Below are 22,343 nucleotides of genomic sequence, written 5' to 3' on the forward strand. Positions count from 1 at the left end.
CGTCCCTCTGAGCACTTAATCCTAGCAACACTTTTGCTTGACATGTGTTATCAACAAGCTTTGCAATGAGATATTGATTAGAATGTATTAAAACATTAAGTGGGGGCGCTTTGATGGCTCAGTCACTACAGAGTCAAACTCTTAATTTCAGCTCAGGTCATGTTCTCAGGGTCGTGAGATTGATCCCAACATTGGGCTCCATGCTCAGTGTGGAGTCTGCTTGAGATTCTCACCCTCCTTCCCTGCCCCCACTTGTCTGTCTCTCCCCCACCTCAAAATAAATAAATCTTAAAAAAACCATTTAAATGCTATCAGATCAATTTAGTTCACGGTGACACTCTACTTACATATTTCTATCTTAAAAATAATAAAATGTGTGAAATGTATCTCATCAATAAGAAAGATATCTGCTTGCTGAATTAGCGAAGAGCTTTAGGAAAGACACCTCCATAATTAAGCAATAGTTGCAACTCAGCATTATCATATATACTACCCTCATTTGACTAGAATGAATGTCAGTCTGTGTTTCCAGAATCAATATCTTTATACTAGAATGTCTTTGTACAATGTCTTTGTACAAACATGTGTCTATGGGTAGCAGAATGAGATATACATTTTTTAAATAACAATGGATTTTTTTAAAAAAATGGTAATGGGACAGCTTATTATACAAAAAAAATTAAGAGACCTGTGTGGCAAAGTCATCTTCAAGTGGCACATGTATTTAATAGAGTGAATGCCAGGATTAAGTGTTACCAAAGTATAATTATGGTAATTTAAAATTTCTAATTGGTGTTACTCTTGGTTGTAAGTTAAATAACAAATCTAGCAAATAACTAAATACATTAGTACATATTTGGTGAATATTTGCTGACAACTGGGTCCTGAAATTTTAATTTCACAGGGTTGAAATGCTATGTCTTGTTTTTCAGGCACAATATTTACTATCAATCCTATATTACTTCTGGATAAAAAGTCAACAGTTCAGTTTCTTGTTGAAGCCAGTGATGGTGGAATTCCTGACCTGAGGGCTCTTGCCTTAGTAGAGATAGAAATACAGGATGTGAACAACTATGCCCCTGAGTTTATAGTAGAATATTATAATCTCAGCTTAAGGGAAGATGCTCAAGTTGGAGGCACACTTGTCACATTTTCAACCATTGACCATGACTGGACCCGTGAAAACACACATGTTGATTATTCCATCATCAGCGGTAATCCACAGAACAATTTCCATGTGGAAACTAGTTTTCTTCCTTCAGAATATCCTTCTAAGCAAGTTGGTTACCTGGTGTTGCTCCACAGTCTGGATAGAGAAGCAGCTTCCTGTCATAAGCTCGTCATTCTGGCATCTGACCACGGCTTCCCTCCATTGAGCTCCACAGCCACTGTAGCAATAGAAGTACTTGATGTCAATGATAACCCTCCGAAATTCAGCAGTCTGAAATACCATGCCCACGTCAAGGAAAGTACCCCTCTAGGGAGTCACATCACTGCGGTCTCTGCAGATGACCGTGATGTGGGTTCACACGCAGAAATCATCTACCACATAATCTCTGGAAATGAGAAGGGGCATTTTCACTTGGAAGAAAACACTGGAGTTCTTTATCTGATTGCACCTCTGGATTATGAAGAAACGACAAAATTCACTTTAATGGTTCAAGCCTCAGATGAAGAAAAGAAGCATTTTTCCTTTGCAGTTGTGTTTATCAATGTCCTGGATGATAATGACCATGCACCTCAGTTTATGTTCTCAAGTTTAAATTGTGTTGTTCCTGAAAATGTGCCTGTTTTCTCCACCGTATGTTCCGTGAATGCTTTGGATTTTGATGCAGGTCCTTATGGAGAACTGACCTATTCTGTGTTATCACCGTGTTACAGCACTCAGGGGATACCTCGTGATCATGATCCCTTCCTCATTGACCCCTTAACAGGGGAGATTCACACTCAGCAAATCCTTGACTATGAAAGTGACAATAAATACTGCCTGACAATTCAGGCAAAAGACAAGGGTGACTCAACAGCCTCTCTAACGGTTTGGCTGGATATTGAAGGAGTAGATGAGTTTGAACCCATCTTTACTCAAGATCAGTATTTTTTCAACCTTCCAGAGAAGAATAAAGTGAGACAGCTGATTGGCAGGGTGGAAGCATCAGATGCAGACGCTGGTCTGGATGGAGTTGTTCTGTACTCTTTGGAAACCCCATCTCCTTTCTTTTTAGTAAACAGAACCAATGGACATATCTATTTGACTAGGGCACCTCCCCTAGTCAGAAGTCAGTTCCGTGAACAAGACATCATTGAAATGAAGATAATCGCTCATAGCCCCAAACCGGACTCCAGGTTTACCTTCTGTACTGTGTTTGTGAACGTGTCCTCTTTCTCGGAAGGACGAGCCTCAGTGGTATCAGGCCACAGCTTTTCAATCAGCCTCACGGTCTCCTTTGTAGTGTTCCTGATGCTCATCTTCATTCTAATTGTGTTGATTGTAAGACACAAACAAAAGGACACAACAAATAATTATGAAGAAAAGAAAACATCGTCATCCTTAGATATCAGTTTGAGACTGACCACAGATGGCAGCATGCTCAAGCCCTTCCAGAAGACTAATGAGGGCGGTAATGAGGCAGTGCCCACAGACTCCCTGCCAGAGTGGCTGAGCCTAATGAGTATCATGGAGAAAGACATGGTGAATCTGTACAGGCACTCAAACTCTAGTGGCCACTGTTCTGTGGAAGGAGAAACTGCAGAAGATAAGGAAATCCAGAGGATAAATGAGCATCCTTACAGAAAGGAGGCTGGCTCAGCCCTGAGCGACCGGGAGTCCAGGGTCCCAGACTCTGGCATCCCTAGGGACTCAGACCAGCTCTCCTGCTTGTCTGGAGAAACCGATGTGATGGTCACTGCTGAAATAGTAGGAACCAGCCATGCATTTGAGGAAGAAGAAAGAGAAAGCTGTGACACAACCTATGTCCAAAATAATGTGCTACCCCAGACTCTAAAGAAGAGAGAGAGAAAAGAGAGCATCCAGGCCGATGTCAGGAGAGAGTCCGTCTTTATTTCAGATGATCAGGAGGCAAGATGCACGGCTCTTTCCACCCAGAGAACCTCTAATCACAATTCGAGAGGCAACTACCACTGGAATTATCTCCTCAGCTGGGAACCCAAGTTCCAACCTCTTGCCTCGGTATTTAACGACATTGCAAAACTAAAGGACGAACATTTACATACACCTGGCATTCCTAAAGAGAAGTCTTTGGTTTTCCCACCACCTTTGATTACAGCAGTAGCCCAGCCTGGGATTAAAGCGGTTCCACCAAGAATGCCAGCCAGAACCCCGGGCCAAGTGCATCACAAATACCCACACTCCCCACTTCCCTACCATCTCAGTTCTCTGCCCGAAGCCATGGCTCCCAGCTTCTCCCCACCGCTCTTCCTGTTGACCCCACAGACCCCTGCCCGGACCCCACTGTCATCACGTAGGGAATCCCCAGGAGCCCGTCTGAGTGGTACGTGCCATGGACTTAAAGCAGAAGATGAAGTTCAAATCTAATATGATTGTGATGCCAAGCACCCCCCTCACCATTGGTCGTGAATGGTTGAGCAAGACCTCCTTAAGCTCGCTCCTCAAGATCGGTTAAGGAGCAGTGGGGGTTTTCACAATCTGCTCATTTAAGCCTCTCAAATTTCTTCCAGCCTTAATGAGAAGTTACCCCCTCTTTTAGCCTTTATGTTTTGCTCTCAGGACTCAGATTTGTATATAGAAGTAGTGTATATTCTCTCATATCTGGTTTTCTGTAGAACTCAGCCTCCAAAGGAAAACAATGAGCTAGACCGGCTGCCAAAATGCTTATGTGGAAATAAATGAAAAATAAGTATTGTGCAGTCCGGCCATAGTACTGCTGATTATGCCACCATATCTAAAATAAGTGAGTAAAGACTGAATAAGGAATGAGTGTAGGACAGAAAATAATGGAGAGGGAAAGTGGGGAAGGATAAACGTAAATGTTAAAATGAAGTGATTTTCTGTAGATCTGATATGTTTAGAGATACATTTCTCTCCTTTCCCCATATGCCACAGTTAGGGAGTTTTGCCATAATTTGAATTTTAATATGATGTCTTTCGGAAATCTAATGAGAAATTAAGAATGAAATTTGTCATAACTGTGCCAAATAAGAAAATTATTCCTGATTAAATGAACCAGAGATGCATGTCCTTGATAGAGGGCCAGGACTGCTAGAAGCAATAAGTATATGGTTGACTGCCACCCAAGACATATTTGTGTGGCCTTCTTTACAAACAGAATGATGATTTTTTTTTCCAATGCTCTGTCTTATAACATGATTCAGGTACAGACATTAAATTTTAAAGATTAATTTGTAAATAGTTCCTCATTTTATTTTCTTCTAGATACAGTAACTTTGGGTGTGAAATAATTTATCCTTTCAATGTCACTTTCAAAAGTTGGCCTAGATAAAATTATGTTATTAGCTAATAAAAGATTCATAGAGTAATTTACCAATATATTTTTAAATGAAGATTTTTTTTATATAAATATTTGTACTATAAAAGTTAAGAATGGATGTTGGAAGTCTCTTCCATTTGTTCATACTCACCTTTACCTTTAACTGTCATGAGATGGAGCAACCTGGCAACGTGGCTAAAATAATTGTTCTGTACAGCTACTGTTTCAGATGTATAGTGGTATTGTATGGGGCTTGCATATAATGTTATATAGCCTTCTCTCTGGTGGGCCTGAGAATCCAACAAAGATTCTTATCCCTTCCAGGAAAGCAGAGCACATGCTGCAGCTGATGGCCCGGAAGTCATCAATGGTAGGCAACATGGCCAGGCTTTGGGATAAGAATTTAGGATTCTAATGTCAAGTCTAGAAGGCATCTGACATGGTTTTCTTAATACTTAGTGTGAGCTTCTGCTGTAGAAATATTTCCTTTGGGTTGTTTGTTTGTTTGTTTGTTTGTTTCCAATAGGCTTCATCTGTAAACTTATGTGAGATACCTAATTTCTCTTAACTAGAAAACATGGAGGATGCCATGTTTGACATCTGGTTTTGTAGATAAATAATCCTAAGGCTTCCTATACTGATTTTATTAACTATATATCTGCTGGTTCTTAGATTGGAAACAAGTATATAAAACCACATCAGAAATTATATGAAATATAAAGGCTTTTGGACGAGCCTAGAATCCTAGGGAAAGTCATTTAGTTACGGAACACTTAAATATTAAAGGATGGATGCATGTCTCTCTTTTTCTTCATGGCATGCAGAGAAGAAGATTTCATGGTTTTCCTTAAAAAATGAATCATTTCAGTGTTCCAATATTTATTCTCTCTTTGACTTCCTTCAAAAAGTTACTTTGAGCATATAAAAAAAAAAAACAAAAACCTATACTGTTTTTTTTTCCTAATTATATATGGAAATTCTGTTTTGCAACAGATTTATTTCTAGGAACCAAAAACATTTTGTTGTTTTTAATTAAACAGGTTCTTCACTGACTTATGTTTTAAAGAGAGTCATCCATCTAATTCCTCCCTGAGTTATTGGCCTGAGATTTATTACCCATTCTGGACATATTTCTACCTTTTTCTAGACACGTAATAAAAACAGAAGACATGAAGTATTTAGAGCTATTCCTTACCAATACCTGGTGGATTTTTAATTGACGACTTTATTATACTGTATCCAGTGCCACACCACCACCAAATAAGTGCTGCTAGTTTAACAAACTGAAACTATGAGCACACTGGCTAAATGTTTGCAATAAATCATATGTCGGCCCTTTCAACTAGAGTGCTTTTTTCCTAAGTAAACAATATAATTTGTATAGTTTTCCTTCAAGTTTAATATTAACTTGCCTCATATGTTCTGTGTTACTTTGCTGATCGACACACCGGCTTTAGCACTCTGGAGGGGGTACAGGACTTGTTAGTGGAAAATCATATTAAGCCCCAAATTCATAAGCTATAAAATAAAAGACAGTTGTCTCTTGCGGAATTTTGGCTGCCTGAAATTCTGGACTTTCTTGTTGGCAGCCTTAAAAATACTGGTGTAAATCAGTACCAAATGGATATCAAAATTCCATGTCCTAGTAGTAATCATTGAATTGGCTTCCAAAACAGATTCCTGGGCAAAGAAAGGGAAAAAAAAATGCTGTATCTTTAGGGATTTGGTCCTTTAACTATTCTTTATGAATACTAAAATGTCCTATAAACTACTGGCTGCCTGCATATACAAATACCTAGTCTGTGATAGGTGTCCACTTGAGACAGGAGCTGTGCTTCTCAGCACCTCCACCCTCAGGTTCAGAGCCCTCCTTGCTGTGTTTTCCAGAAGTTATAGGGATGAAAATTTATCATTAATTTTCAAACTATTTCCATCAAACATATGTTTTGTTATTCTTTTTCCATTTTACACATACCTTAACTTAAAAAAAAAACCCACAAAACATAATTAAAAGGAACTAAGACAATGATCCACTTCAAAGCAACAAGGTAAATGGAGTGGTTACAGTTAGTGGATTTCCACATGATATTACAGATAAACGCTTTGGGTTCGTCTTCAACAGCATGTTTCAGTTGAACTCCAAAGACTATAATACCATCTGTGTGGTCATAGCTGAAGAGAGTTAGGAAGGAAAATCATTCTTTCCAAGAGTATACCAAGATCAGTGAAACTGTAGAAGCTTTGCTTATGACCAAAATGGGGCATCCAGCATGAGTCACTGAGGTAGGTTTCACCCTTTATAAAGATGGTGGGAAGCTGGAAGAGGAAATAGAAGAGTACATCTGAAAAGGAATAATTTAGGGCACAGGTAGAGAAATGTAAGAAGGCCAAAGGTTAGGACTTGTAAAAACTATTTTGAAGTGTAAAGATTTTGCTGAGTCATTTGTCTTTCATAGGTTCATCTTGTGAAGGAATCTTTTTTTTAAAATGTCTTTTCTCCTTCTTTCTGTTCCTTTCACAGATCTCCCTTCATTGTCTGAAAATTTAGGCTTTTTGAATTGTGAACCTAAAGCTATGTGACAATGACCTAGAATACATTCTACCATGAAACAGTGAATTTGTTGTGGTTTTTGTTTTTGAGTTTTAGGATGTGTGTGTGTGTGTGTATGTGTGTGTGTGAATTACAGATTAAAAAATTCAGAATGATTACTGCTCACTTCACATAACTTTGGCATTGAGAGTGACACATTTTTAGTAGGTGATTTTACACATATACCAAGTAATGGATCATTTAAAAAACAGTTGGGACAGAATATAGAATTTTAGTACCTGGTCTTTTTTTTTCTGGTAGCTCATCCCTTTTAAAAATGAGGGCTTGCCTAAAAAACAATGAGTTGTGATTTATATTAAAATATCACATTTCATACAACTTTTAAGCCACAGTATAACACAGAGGCATGGTTGATAGTTTTCCAATATTGTGAATTTTACTTGAATTCTGGTGGTATAAATTATTTTGATTCCACAGAGATCAAAGAAATGTGTCTATTAGAAACAAAATTACAGCATTCTTAGAATGATCTAACCCAGAGTGACTGGAGTATCAGACTCTACCTTTCACTTATAAACTCAGAACTTGGCTATTTGATGACAATTTAGCACTTCCTACTGTTTTGGTCTACATAATTTTCCTCATTTCACCCAATATATTTGCTAAACCCAAACTGTGAAGTGAGTAATAGAGAGGGAGAAAGCATACCAAATAAATAACAGATGCACAAGTGCATCTCTTGAATGAGAAAGCATTATTTTGGTTAGAAAGCTAAATACATGGATTTCGTTGTTAGATAGTAAACCCTCAGGGCAAAGGCCTGGTCTCCACTTTCATTATGAAATACAGATGTTTTTTAGAATGAATGAGTACATATGTGTAAGGGCACAGAGGGTGCTGTAAGGTGTGGGTGTGAGACATAGGTCTTGAACCCATTAGGTGTGAATTCTAACAGTTCTGTGATTTAGCCAATCAAAAGGCAGAAAGAAAGTGTAAGATCTTGTCAAAATATTATACAGTATTTTAGATAAAAATCAAGTGACAAGACATTTTTTTCTGTAATAAGGTATGTTTTCTCTTTCTTTCTCACAATATTCACCATTTCTTGTGAGTTTTTGACTTAATAGAAACAAGTTATTTATGGCATTAAAATATTATTTGAGTATCTCTCATGAGTAAATAAATAAATAAATAATCTTAAAAAATTGTTTGAGACAGCAACGTTACATGGATTCATTTAATTTAATTTCAGATCCTGTAATAACCATGGCAGCCCTATGGCTGGCAGATTAAAGTTCTATCAGTATGAAAAGAGAATGCAGATCTGTAAATATGCCTAGAATATTTAAATCAAAATTTATTAATATTTTTAATTTATTAATATTTAAAGCAAAAATGATAGGAATTTATGAAGGGTGTTCTAAATGTGCATATACTTAGTATGTGTTAAAAGTGATATTTTAAAAAAATACAGAGTATTTAATAAATGTATTCTAGGGAGGAGATAAATATGAAGTTATTTATCCTCATACCATAAACAAAATTAATTTTAGTTAGATTAATGAGTAAAAACTAAAATGAAATCACAAAAACTGGAAGAAAAGCATAGAATAAAAGTGAGAAAGATCTTTTTTAAATATGAAAACAAAAGCAGAGTACTAAGTTTGAACTTACAACAATAGAAAGCACTATAAGAAGTTATAAGAAATAAGAACTGAAAAATGCTTCATAAATTTAATCAACATATATTTACTTAGCACCTCTTGTGGGCAAGGTATGGATCTGGGCTCTGAGAATACAGGAATCAACAAAACAGGAAAAATCAGTGTATTTGCTTACATTTTACTGAGGGAGATAACAATAAAAATATGGTTTCAGGTAATGTTGAGTGTTATGATACGAAAAAAACTAAAGGATATAAGGAAAAACAAAGAAGAGATTGACAAGGTGGTATGGGAATACAGCAGTATTGTTTTGATTGTATGTTGTGGGGAGATGTCTGTGATGCTATTTGAGTTGAATGAAGTAAATGAGCAACGTAATGATCTGAGGGGAAAGCAGTGAAGATACATGTATCAGCAAGTATGGAAGCCCTGAGGTCAGAGTTATATGGAATGTTTGAGAATAAAGCCAAGTTGCCTAGAACTAGTGAAAGAAAGAGTAGTAGGAAGTAAGATCATGGAGGAATCTAGAGTTCAGACCCTATAGGACCCTTTAGACTGTGATAAAAAGGTTCAGACTTTTTTCCAAGTGTTATGGGAAGTCACTGGTAATATTATATGATTTATATTTTTTTTTATGATTTATATTTTTAAAGAGTAAGTAGCTACTTTGTGGAAGATAAACCAAGGTAGGGGTAGGAGAAGCATGGTGTAATAATAGTACCCCAGCTAATTGGTTATTGCAGTAATCTCAGCTAGTGAGGATCATGGCTCAGCATGGGTGTCATAATGGAGGTGAACAGAGTCAAAAAATATATTGAAAGTAGTGTTGCTAGCTCTTGATAATGAATTGAATGTGAGGTTTGGAGAAAGTTAGACATCAGTCTAATGTAAAAGAAGTTAGGCCTATAGAAAAAAATTTTGGAGTCATTAGATTATGGATTATAAAGTCATGGGATTTGATGAGATCACTGAGGAATAAGTGTAAATAGAGAAAAGATCTCAGGACTGAGGACTGATTCCTGAAGCACTAAACAAAAAGTAAAAAAAAAAAAAAAAAAAAGGAAAAAAGAGGAGCACAGTCAGTTTTGTCTTGGTTGTGATCTCAGGGTAATGGTTTCCAGTCCCTAAGGAGGCTCCGTGTCTCAGGGAGAAGCCTACTTGAATTCCCTCTATCTCTGCCCCTCCCCACTCTCTAATTTAAAAATGGCAGTAATAAGTCCTTCCTTGTCAGTAATTTTTAAACATGTAAATCAATGAAATTCTCCAATCAAGAATCATGGAATGCGGCGGCTTGGATGGCTCAGCGATTTAGCGCCACCTTCAGCCCAAGGCATCATCCTGGAGACCCAGGATCGAGTCCCACGGCAGGCCCCCTGCATGGAGCCTGCTTCTCCCTCCGCCTGTGCCTATGTCTCTCTTTCTCTCTGTTGCTTGCTCTCTCTCTCTGTCACTCATGAATAAATAAAGTAAAGAAAATGTATTTTAAAAAAAACTGAACTTGACGGGATGAGCACTGGGTGTTATTCTGCATGTTGGCAAATTGAACACCAATAAAAAATAAATTTATTATTAAAAAAATAAAAAAATAAAATAAAATAAAATAAAAACTGAGGAAGGGATATAGAGCTCCCACTTAACTACAGATGAGTGTAGAAAGACTAAAGTGTAAATTATATTATGCTGGTATGTCCACATTCCCAGGGTTTCCAGAAATACACAATCAAAACTTCTAGAAGAACAGAATTCCACACTAATAAAGTCTACTGAAAGTATAATTTAAATTTATATGGTTAGTAAAGGGGAAGAAGTCCTAGATACAAAGCAGGAAAGGGAACCAGAGAAAGTAGAAGGCATATTGAGGTCCTTCTTATAAATATTTTCCATAAACAAGAGAAGAGGAAGCTCTGGAGCCATGAATCTAGAAAAGCTATCTTTTCTGCCACTACCCCATATGGGAATTTCCTAAAATAGGAAGTCCCATCTCAGTAAAACATGAGCAGCAGAAAATAACTGCAATATAAAATATATTGTAAGCAAAGACACTAATTCTCTTAATGAGTTGCCAATGTACAGTGAAGATACATAAGAAAAAATGGCCCCCAAAAAAGCCAAAGAAAATTGTGACTAAATATTTCAAAACTAGCCAAAGGAAGTTAAGAAAACAGTAAAAACTAAAGGTTGTATAATCAATCAGAAACGTTCAGAGATAAAAAAGACTAGTTAAGAGGAGGACATTAAACGAAAAACAGCTCAATGAATAAATAAAAATAAAAGAAAAAAATTCAGAAGACTAAAGTGAAAAGAACAAAAAGTTAATAGACACTAATGAAACCATAGTAAAGTAAAATGAAAAATGGAAAAGAAAATGAAAAAAAATCAAATGGAATTGAAAACATGGTAAGAGTTTTAGAGTTGATAGATTTAGCACAAAGGAAAATATGATTTAACACATGTCTAAATATAATTCCTAAAAGAGGAAACTAAAGAAATGAAACAGAACAAGTATAAAAGCTGCAATTCAATAAAATTTTCCAGACAAAATCCAAAATTTGAATCTACATATTAAAAAGTAAACCATATAAAAATTAACAGAAAGCAGTTAATACTAAGATATTTTTAGAATCTATTGATCTTCAAAGAGAAAGAATATATCCCTTGGACTTGCAGATTTAAAAAAAAAAGTTACAGGGAAAGAATGTAAGATTGACTCACTTTTCAGTAGCAGTATTGTAAGCCAGAAAACTGTGGGGTACTATTTTTAAGATACTTGAAGATAATGTAAGCCAAAAACATACCTACCTAAACTTACCTTTGGGTATATATGTCATAAATGAGGCTATCAATATGCAAAACCTCAAGGAATATTCATGAAGAATTAACTAGAGAATGAATTCAGACAACTGAAAAATACTGGGGAAGGTTCACCATAAGGACATTAAATATATTTAACTCTAGAGTTGATGGTAGATGTAAAGATGATAGAATAGTATATATTTAATATATGCCCTCATAATAGAAATATATTACAACTACAAAAAAATGAAAGCAGAAAAAAAGAGTATATGGAAATAGAATACTTGCTAATTGCCTTACAGGTACAAAATGGTGGTAAAAGTCATTAAACTTAAAAAGATGAACTTTAAAAGAAGAAAAAAATTAAAAACAAATTAGTGAGTTAGAAAAACAAACAAAAAGAAATCCACAGATCTTATGAATAAAAATTGATTCTTTAAAAATCAATTAAAGTAAATCAGTTACATCAATGTGAGAAAATACAAAACAATAAAATAATATATGAAATAAAATAATATACAAAGTAAGAAATAGCAAGGGGAGAATAATGATAGCTGTCAAAAGAAAGGAAGTTAAATCAAAAGACTTTTATCCACAACTCTATACAAATTCTTTTGAAACCCTAGAAGAAATAGCTAATTTTCTAGGAAAATATAATCTACCAAAATTGACTCCAGGAAGCATTGAGAATCTAAGCAGAACAAACCTAAAGGATGAAATAAAGATGTAAAGAATCTTCCTACAGATAATTTTATAGTGAAATTTTACCAAACCTTTAAAGATTAGATCATACAAATGCTACTTAAACTATTCCAAAGCATGGAAAATTAAGGAAATAATGAATATAAAATGGATATCAAAACCTTAAAATATTGTACAAAACAGAAAACTATAGCCTACTTCCGTTTATAAACAAGTATGCAAAATTCTTAAATAAAACATTAGCCAAATGTTAACAAAATATTAAAAAACAATGCATCAAAATGTTGAGAATTTATTTCAGAAAGACAAAGATAATTAAATTTTAAGAAATTTTCATGTTCTAATTGCTTTCTTGTTTAATTGTACAGACTAATTTCTCCAATATTAGATTGTGGTGGAGATATGAGGCATATTATCTTTTTCTTGGCCTTTTCAGCAAAGAGTAAATATAATTCTTCAAATTAATAGAGCTATGAAGAAAAAAATAATACGAAAATGTTCTTTAAAGGCAAAAAATGCACTTAACAAAATTTATAAAAGAGTACTCAGTAGTCATTAATGGATGCACCCTTATAATAGATAGTTCCTTAAAATGTTATAATGATATGCAACCCAACAGCCAGTATCTTCTTCAATGGAGATACACTAGACCCTTTGCTGCAAAAAACAGGAACAAGACAATATGCCTAGTATCTCCACCAAAATTTAATACTGCAGGAATTAGTCTGGACAACTAAACAAGAAAACAGAAACATAAAAATTTGAAACAACAAGGTCAATACTATTTTATTTGTATGTACTACATTAGCTTATTTCTGAAAAACTGTAAATAATTGATGGAAAAATATATATACAAGGAAAGAATTCAGTAAAGCTGGAATTTATAACATTAATATGCAAAAATCAGAACAATGTTCTTCACATATATGAACAGTAATGAATTAGGAGATGAATGGAAAAGAAGATTTTACTTACATCAGAAAAAAAACTAAGTAAAACCTTAAAAATACCTAATATCCATGTGAAGCAAGTTGTAATATCTCCTGAAAGACACAGGGGAGACTTAAATAGATGTTTTTGAATAGACTCACTGCTAAAAAGCTGTTCCTACGTAAATTTACAAATTTAGCCTGATCCTAACACAAATACCAAATTTTTCTGAAATTAAGTAACTTGATTATATAGTTTATTTTGAAGAATAAACAAGAAAGCAAACAAAAATAGCTAGGAAACACTGAAATGAATATAAGCTTTGTGTGTATGTGTGTGTGTGTATGTGTGTGTGTGTGTGTGTCCATCTGTGTCTGGGCATCCAAGTGTGCATTCATGCACTAACCCTATCAGATATAAAATTACATCACAAGTTTATAATTAAAATGGGTTGGTATTAGTGCAGATAAATAGATAAATAGAATAGAATAGAAAATCCAAAATGAATCCACGTGCATGCAAAGCCTCCTTGTAACAAAGGATTAGCTTGTTATATAGCAACTGTCCTGCTGCATAAGTAAAAACCTGAGTAATAATAAGAAGGAAAAGAAAAAGAAACAGTTTCATGTTTCATGTGTGTAGAAGCATCAGACAACTGCCAAAGTAGTGAAGACCTGAGAAACCATGGCTCTGGAGAGAACAGAAACAACAGAGAGGTATACCTGATATACTGTGTCTCAGACCCCTTGAGCCTGAGTGGAAAATGTCAACTGCATGGTTAAAAGACTAACAAGAGCTCCTGACAACTTTATGGAGACAGAAATTAGAGTTAAAGTCCTATCATGGAGGATGGGCTCTCATAAATACACCAGCCTAATACAAATTGGAACTCCCAGAAGCCTACCCCAGAAGTAAGAGTAAACCAGAAAAGGAAGCCCTCATGAAGCCTGTAGCCAAGCTTTGGATAAAATCCATTACATATTTGCATATGGTGATCTGTCCCCACTCTAACTACTTCTCAAAAGTAGTATTTAGTCCTCTATAGGGAATAAAATTATTCTGAACCTTTGTCATTATTCATAACAGTATCCATCATTGAATCCAAAATGGCTAGGTGTACTGAGGAAAAGAAGACATGATTCAAAGCTAAAACAAAAAAAAATATAATAGAAATAGATGCACGGGAGATTCACATATTGGCATTATCCTATGTGGACTTTAAAATAAGTGTTCAAAAAATTTGATGCCATATGGAGAATTTCAGGAGAGAACTGAACTATAAAAAACTATAAAGCAGAAAAAAACTACAAAAAACTATTTTAAACTATAAAAAAGAGGAAAAAGACATTCTAAAGTATGAAATACTATTGCCTTTTCATGCCCTCTAGGATGACTATAAAAAGGGTGACTTACACAGATAATAATAAGTGTTGGTGAGTATGTGGACAAATTGGAATTCTTATATCATACTACTAATAGGAATATAAAATAGGGCAGTCTCTATGAAAAACAATCCAGAAGGTCCTTAAAAGTTAAATATACATAGAGTTACCATAATGACCCAGCAATCTCACTCCTAGGTATATACCTAAAAGAAATGAAAGTTATGCTCATAGAGACTTGTCTGTGAATGTTCATACCAATATTATTCATAATAACCAAAATGTAGAACTAACCCATGTCAATTAACTGATACATAGATAAACCAAATATATAGCCTCACAATGGAATATTCTTCAGCAATTAAAAGGAACGAAGTACACTATAGCACAGATGAATTTGAAAACATTATGCAAAGTGAAAGGAATCAGTCACAGAAGACCACAATATTTTGTGATTCTGTTCATAGGAAATGTCCAGAATAGGCAAATACGTACAGACAGGAAGCAAAATAGCAGAGTCGAGGACTAGGACCATTTGGAGAAAATGGGGAGAAACTGCAATGGGTAGAGGGTTTCTTTTTGGATTCAAAGATGTCCTAAACTTAATTGTGGTAATAGTTGTACAACTCTGTGAATGTACTAAAAACCATTGTATTGTACATTTTAAATAGGTGAATTATACAGTATATCAATTATATCAATAAAGATTGATACAATAATTATTAAATTGAAAAATTTATTGTTAATTGTTTAAAAATCACTAAAAATACAATAATCAAAATAAAGGACTCAGCAAATATGTTTAACAGGTTAGACACAAATGAAGAGAGGATTAGTAAATTAGAAGATAAATCAAAAGAAAATATGCAGACTAAAACCTAGAGAAATGTTTGGAAAATATTGAAAAGAGATTAAAATATGTGTGAAACATGGTTTAAAAGGTCTAACGTGTGTAATTTGAATAGCAAAGGGAGAATGGAGAGAAGAGGCAATATTTAAAAAGATGGTGGCTGAGAATCTTCCAAAACTGACATTAAATCACAATTCAGAATGTGATACACACCCCAAAGATGATAAGAAAAAAAAAAACTATGACAAGACACATCACAGTAAAATTTCTATAAAAAAAGGAAAAATATTAAAAATATTTAAATTACCCAAGAATATTACCCAAGAATATATATCTTGTATATATATCTTGTATATATATATCTTACCCAAGAATAAAGAGAAATGACACATCATCTTGAAAGAACTAAGTGCATATGGAAATATAACATGATCAAGGCTGCACATCAAATTAGTGAATAAAGGTAAGAATTTCTTGATAAGTGAGGTGGGGATAACTGGACAGCTATGTGAAAAAAAAAAAAAGATCAAATTGATCTATTCTTCATACTACACACCAGGATAAGCCATACAAATAAATACAAGTAAATACAAGAAGAAAACCTGAATGTATACTTTTAAAAACTAAAAATGGAAAAATCTCTAGCAAGAGTCAAAATCTAGAAGCAATAAGGGAAATGAGTAATGAATTTCACTAAACGACTTGAATGGCAGAAAAATCTCTAAACTAATCACAATGTTCAGGAGGATGGATTCTCTGTCTCCATGTTCAATGTTGCGGTAAGAGAGGTGGGGCCATGTGATTGGTAAGCACCTGATGAAGAAAGGCCAGTTCCTGAAATGAACAAATGTCAATCACCATAACACCATGAATTAGATGCGGCTTTTCACATTGATGTTCACTTTGCAAATATACTTTTTTGGCTAAACTATGAATTGGCCAGTTTTAAGTGGCATTTCACAGGGTAGAGTTTGCTTGTACTAAGGGAAAGGTAGAAAAAAAACTTATAATGTTAGTAACTGAATCTTTATTTGGTCCTTAAAACTGGATTTTTATTCTTCATTTTTAATTACCTTATTTCCTTTTCCATCATTTCTAATCTGTAATTTATTTTTTCTCTTCAGATAATGTAATATTTTTCCTATTGTTAGAATATTAAAGTAGTTTTCAACAATGAAACAGACTCATTGGACTTTATTTTATAAAGTCTTACTTTTCTAATTTAATTTAAAAATAGAGATTCTACTTCCTATCTAAAAACTCTGAGAAATTCCTGTACTACACGCTAATTACCAAAAGCATATGTGGTTAATTTTATGAAATGGACAAATTGAAAGTAATGAAATTAAAAGGCTTCAGATTATTGTCATACTATATGTCATATAAAAGGGAAATATATTAACTGCTGTGAACTTAAATAAATAATAGCGAAATTTTATTGAGTGTTCATTATGTACCAGACATTTTGCTAAATGTTTTATGTGCACCCTATTTTGTTTAATCTTCAAAATAACCCTTTAGGGTAGATACTAATATGGTCCCTTTTTACCAATAAGGAAACAATGGCTTAAAGAGTTAGTAATTGGTGAAGTTTGGAATCCAACTCACTGGTGTTACTAGAAGCTCTTCTCTTAGCCCCTTCACTACAAGACCTCATACTCTAAAGTTCCTTAAGAATGTCTAAATTTGTTTTAATTTTTAATTTGAATTCAATTTAGGCAAAATATACTGTATTATTACTTTCCGGGGTAGAATTTAGTGATTGTATTTCTTTTAATCATATACTTCTGTTGGCTCCATTTTAAAAATCCTTTAATATGTGCAGATCATGTTCAACAAACAACAAATCAGCCATATGGCAACTGGACAGGTAGTTTTCCTGAATTATGCAATTCATAATTTGGGAATTATTTTACTAAATACATTATTAGTATAATTTTTCTGATTCTTACCTTTTGTTACATACAAAGAAAATTATTTTTAAAATAGAGCCAATAATATTTCTGAACAAATGGCTGTGAACGTTTGCACATTGTTTCAGTCTCCACTGCAAGCAAGAGCAACAAGAGATAAAATGTTTTAAGCAAAAATAAAAGGAAAAATGACCTAAAAACAAGATAGTCGTCTCCATGGTAATGTCTAGTAAAGTTGGGTATATTTCATCCTATAAGTTGGTTAATTCCTTTTCTAGGTATATATGCTAGAGAAAAATCTTCCAAGATACTGAATAAGACTGAAACATAAACTCAACAGAATGGGCATGACTGAAGTTTGGGCTTGCTCTACTTCAGGAAGTAGGCATTGCTAGACATGGACATTCAACAAAGTGCTGAAAAGGGTCTATGTGAGTTGAGAATCATTACTAGACTAAGCACTTACTGTCAGGGGCTGAGTCAGGCTACTGAGCTCCTTTACCCCATAAAAAGATGGACAAAGATAGGTTGCTCATCACCTGGTATTTTGGCTCTTAGTGTAAGCTGGGGAACTTGAGAACCTGACGTTAAGAACCCAGTCTCATGAATAAGAATAAAGCCAATCTGTGCACAGTTCAGAGATAATTCTACAAAATCCCAGTATTACTGACAGTAATCCTACTTTGAGAGCCATAGAAGATATGGTTCTGGAATTAGCATTCCCATTAATGTCAAGAATAATAGAAAGATCTCTTATCTGACTATTTTAAAGTGTGCCTGTAGTTGTATATAATGCGATAGGACTACAAAGAGAAATAAGAGGTACACATTTGGAAAGAAAGAGACAAAGGAACCTTTATCTACAGAAAATACTACTCTCCAACCAGGGGTTCTATATGTAAATTATTAGAACTACCAGAGAATTCAGAAGATTTGTGAATACAAGATCAGCATCAAATACCACTGACATCCTTATATGCCATCAATAATTGACTGAAATATGTAATAGAAGAAAATCTCATTCATAATAGCAATGAGAACGATAGGGTACCCAAGAATAAATCTCACAACCTCTTGAAGATATTTTGAAAAGTTTTAACAATATTGTTACAGGAAATAAAAGTCTTAATTAAATGAAGGCATGAAAGGAAGGGGAGACTCAAGAATTTGAAGATTCAATAATATGAATTCATCTACAAACTCAATGCAATTCAATCCAAAGGCCAATATGCATCTCTGTGGAATTAAACAATGCAATTTAAAAATTCCGACAGAAAAGACTCAAGAATAATAGAAGTAACACTGAAGAAAAAGAGATGAGAAGGAAGGAGTCACGTTTCCTACCAGATATAAATAGATGGAATAGAATAGAGAGGCCTAGAAATAAAAATATGTATGGAAATCTCACATGAAGATGCCTTACTAAATTAGGAAAGGTTGGATAACTTAATAAATGGTGCTAAGTTAATAAGTTATTTGTATAAAAATGAAATTGGATCTTTTCTTCTTACACACAAAATTAAAGTAAAAATCAAAACTTTTAAATTTCGAAAAGAAAATATAGGAGAATATGAATAGAGTAGGGAAGACTTCATTAAACAAGAAATAAAACAAACACAGAAGAAAAGGCTGATAAATATAATTACTTCAAAATTAGGAATGAGGGACGCCTGGGTGGCTCAGGAATTGAGCTTTTGCCTTTGGCCCAGGGCGTGATCCCAGATTCCCGGGATTGTGTCCTACATGGGGCTCCCTGGATGGAGCCTGCTTCTCCTCCCTCTACTGGTATCTCTGCCTCTCTCTCTGTGTCTCCCATGAATAAATAAATAAAATCTAGAAAAAAAAAACAAAATTAGGAATGAGTATTGAAAAGTCATTAAAGGATCCATAATCCAGAAGGCATTTACCATCTATAATATGAAAAAAAGCTTAATATCATAACTTATAATGTTAATAAGAAAGTGATAGCTTAATAGAAAAATGGGCAAGGAAAGGGAGTTTTATGGTCAATAAACACATATATGCTTGATGAGAAACTATTATACACCTATCAGATTGGCAAAAATATAAAAGTCTGACAGTACTCAATGTTGGCAAGATTGTAGAGAATCGGGAACTTTCAAACAATGCTTGTGGGAATTTTATAGTTTTCATATCCTGTTAGTTGTCATAACCATTGTGGAGAGCAATTTGGCAATATTTAGTAAAGTTGGAGATATCCTCTCTGACAACCTAATTAATTCCATTTCTAGGTATACTCTAGAAACTATGTGTCTTATGCATATAAGGAAACATATAATGTTTATCACAGGACGGTTCATTACATACAAAATTCTTACATACAAAATTGAAGTAAAAATCAAAACTTTTAAATTTTGAAAAGAAAATATAGGAGAATATGAATAAAGTAGGGAAGACTTCATTAAACAAGAAATAAATCAAACACAGAAGAAAAGGCTGATAAATATAATTACTTCAAAATTAGGAATGAGGGACGCCTGGGTGGCTCAGTGGTTGAGCGTCTGCCTTTGGCTCAGGGCGTGATCCCAGATCCCAGGATCGAGCCCCGCATCGGGCTCCCTGCATGGAGCCTGCTTCTCCTCCCTCTGCCTGTGTCTCTGCCTCTGTTTCTGTGTCTCTCAGGAATAAATAAATAAAATCTTTTCAAAAATAAAAAAAAATAAAAGAAAACATTGGAAACAACATAATTGTCCTTCAAAAAGAATATTGACAAATATCTGTGGTGCATTCACAGTGCTATTCACTAGTTAAACCGAGGGAGCTGGAATTATTTGTTTCAATATGAATAAGTCTCTACGACGTCATATTGCAGAGTAACAAATACCAGATGATATATCTACATAAAGTTTAAAACATGAAAAAACAAGGCTGTACAACTTCTCTATCGATGTATACATATGTAGTATATGTGTAGCATTAGTATAAATACATACTTAGGAAAATAAACAAATTCATGACGCTTACCACTGGAAGAGAGGGGCATTGGGTCTTCAAATGTGTTTGTAATATTTTACCACTTTGAAAAGTCTGAAGCGGATCTAGCAAAATATTAAAACCTCCATAGAGCTGGGTTCTTAGTAAGATTTTTAAATTAAAAACATATAGCCCTGATCCCAGATATCAACATCGCATCAAAGGATTTTCCTCTAAAAGCCTGGCTTTATCGAAGTTCACACTTCTACTTCAAACTTGGAAAAAACGGTTTTGTCTTCTAAAGGACAGTGCTTTCTCCATGCGAACGGCAACAATGAATCCAAGCATTCAAAAGCGCTGTGGAAAATTTTTTAGGCAGTGTGCTTTAATCAGCATCTTCTGCCAATGATTTTTCTTTTCTTTCACATTACAAAGGATGCCAGTAGAGTGAGCGCAATCATGTAGCTGCACAACATTACCAGGGGTGAACCACAGAACCTGAGGCCTGCCGGAGGGGGGTTAAATCCACATTTTAATTTTGAGCAAAAGAGTCCCTTGTTTCTGTGATGAATGTGATGTGGCATTTTCTGATTGGCAAGTGACCCATAGAAAGCACCCAGGGAATAATCATGTCACAGTCCAATTTCGTAATTAAGTGTAGTTTTGTTTGTGGCCTTAATTGCATTTGTTGGAAGTTCAGTCCTTGATTTCCCAATCATGGCTGTGTTTTTTACTTGCCCGATGTAAAAAATGAATAAGAGGAGGTACGTCTCCAAAGCAATACAAATCTGGGAGATTTGTTTGGTATGGATAGCGGTAGAATGTTTATCTCATGCTGGAGCTGCCGTAGTCCCCCACGGAAAAGACTGAGGCTTCATATCATGTGGGCATTTTAACTATCACCAGGAATGTGTCCTGTCAGCTAAATGCTGCTCACCTGATACTTCTCTGTAACCTGTGTCACCTCGATTAATAAGCGGGCCTAAGGGTCCGGCTCCTTGGTCCAGCTTTCTATGGAGGGATGTTTCACCCTGGCATGACCATCACTTTCACCTTCCCTCCAGAATGGCAGAAGGAAGTTTAAAAATAGGAGAATGCACATCAAAGTGCTTTGTGTGCTGGAAACTGTTTTTACAAGTGTAATAGAACCACCCTGGATGTAGGGGAGCATCACATTTATGGAACTCCATGTCCATTTCTTTTAAAGGAAAAAGGAAAAAAAAAAAGGAAAAAGGATGCCTGGTGGCTACTGGCTCTTTGGAGCATGAGGTTTCCTTCAAGGAGAGGTGGGTGGAAAGAAAGGGTATGGTATTCACTACGACCAAGCAAGCCCCAATTTTCTCACGAGGATGAACTGTCTCAAGCCCACAATCAGTATCTGGCAAGCAGCAGGTTCCCAGTGTACCCGAGCTGATTCCAAAAGCATTACACCCCACTAACGAATGCGTTGGGACGGGGAGAGGAAGAGCCCATTCGCAGTTGAGCACGCACGGCAGACCGTGTGCAGAGACAACTTGGCTCCACCTGCAGACCGCTTTGGGTCCACTTGCTCAAGCAGTGCTGCTGATTGATGTCCTCCCCACCCCTGAACCTCACCATTTCCACATCAGCCTTTTCGAATCTCTTTTCTAAGAATGAAGCAGACTGTTTTGAGAAGGAAAAGGACAACAAATGATGAACAGCAGACCCTCCTGCAATACCAGGAAGAGAGTGCATCTGGAGGAAGATAGGTAATACTGGTTAGACATTAAGTTGCCTGGGGCAGAGGAAGAATGGGATGTGAGTTCACCTCTGTACCCGGTGAAGTGTGTTGTGTTGTGATGCCATTTGACAAGCCAGTTCAATCATGTAAGTTCATTTACTTAATTAACTCCTCAAGAGTACTCATTCTCTAAAATGATGTCATTTTTCCTTAATTGAGACATAAATTAATGCATCAGGATTCAGAGAAGGTAGCCCTTCTGGAATGCTGGTACCCAAGAGAACACAGGAAAGGCTCCCTCTAAGTCAAGGCGAAGACCACAGAATGTCCCCGGAGTGACGACGGGTTATTGCCAGTGCATTCATTCTGAATTTCTTCCAGAGCAATACCTTTGGACAATGGTAGGTAGTAGTAAATATTCATTTCAATTTCTTCAAGAATTACGTGGTCAAGCAG

The 22,343-nt window shown here is 35.2% G+C and overlaps 1 protein-coding gene across 1 annotated transcript in view; it reads left to right on the forward strand.

Annotated features, from left to right (window-relative positions):
• The window catches only part of DCHS2 (dachsous cadherin-related 2), a 228,275-nt gene extending 221,127 nt beyond the window's left edge, over positions 1-7,148 (forward strand). Inside the window, exon 20 of the mRNA XM_041737820.1 lies at positions 933-7,148. Within this exon, the coding sequence (XP_041593754.1) occupies positions 933-3,553 (2,621 nt within the window). The 3' untranslated portion in view covers positions 3,554-7,148. The remainder of the gene's footprint in view (positions 1-932) is intronic.
• The last annotated feature ends 15,195 nt before the right edge of the window (positions 7,149-22,343 follow it).

Source organism: Vulpes lagopus, chromosome 23 (genome assembly GCF_018345385.1).
Source record: "Vulpes lagopus strain Blue_001 chromosome 23, ASM1834538v1, whole genome shotgun sequence".
NCBI classification, from domain to species: Eukaryota; Metazoa; Chordata; class Mammalia; order Carnivora; family Canidae; genus Vulpes; species Vulpes lagopus.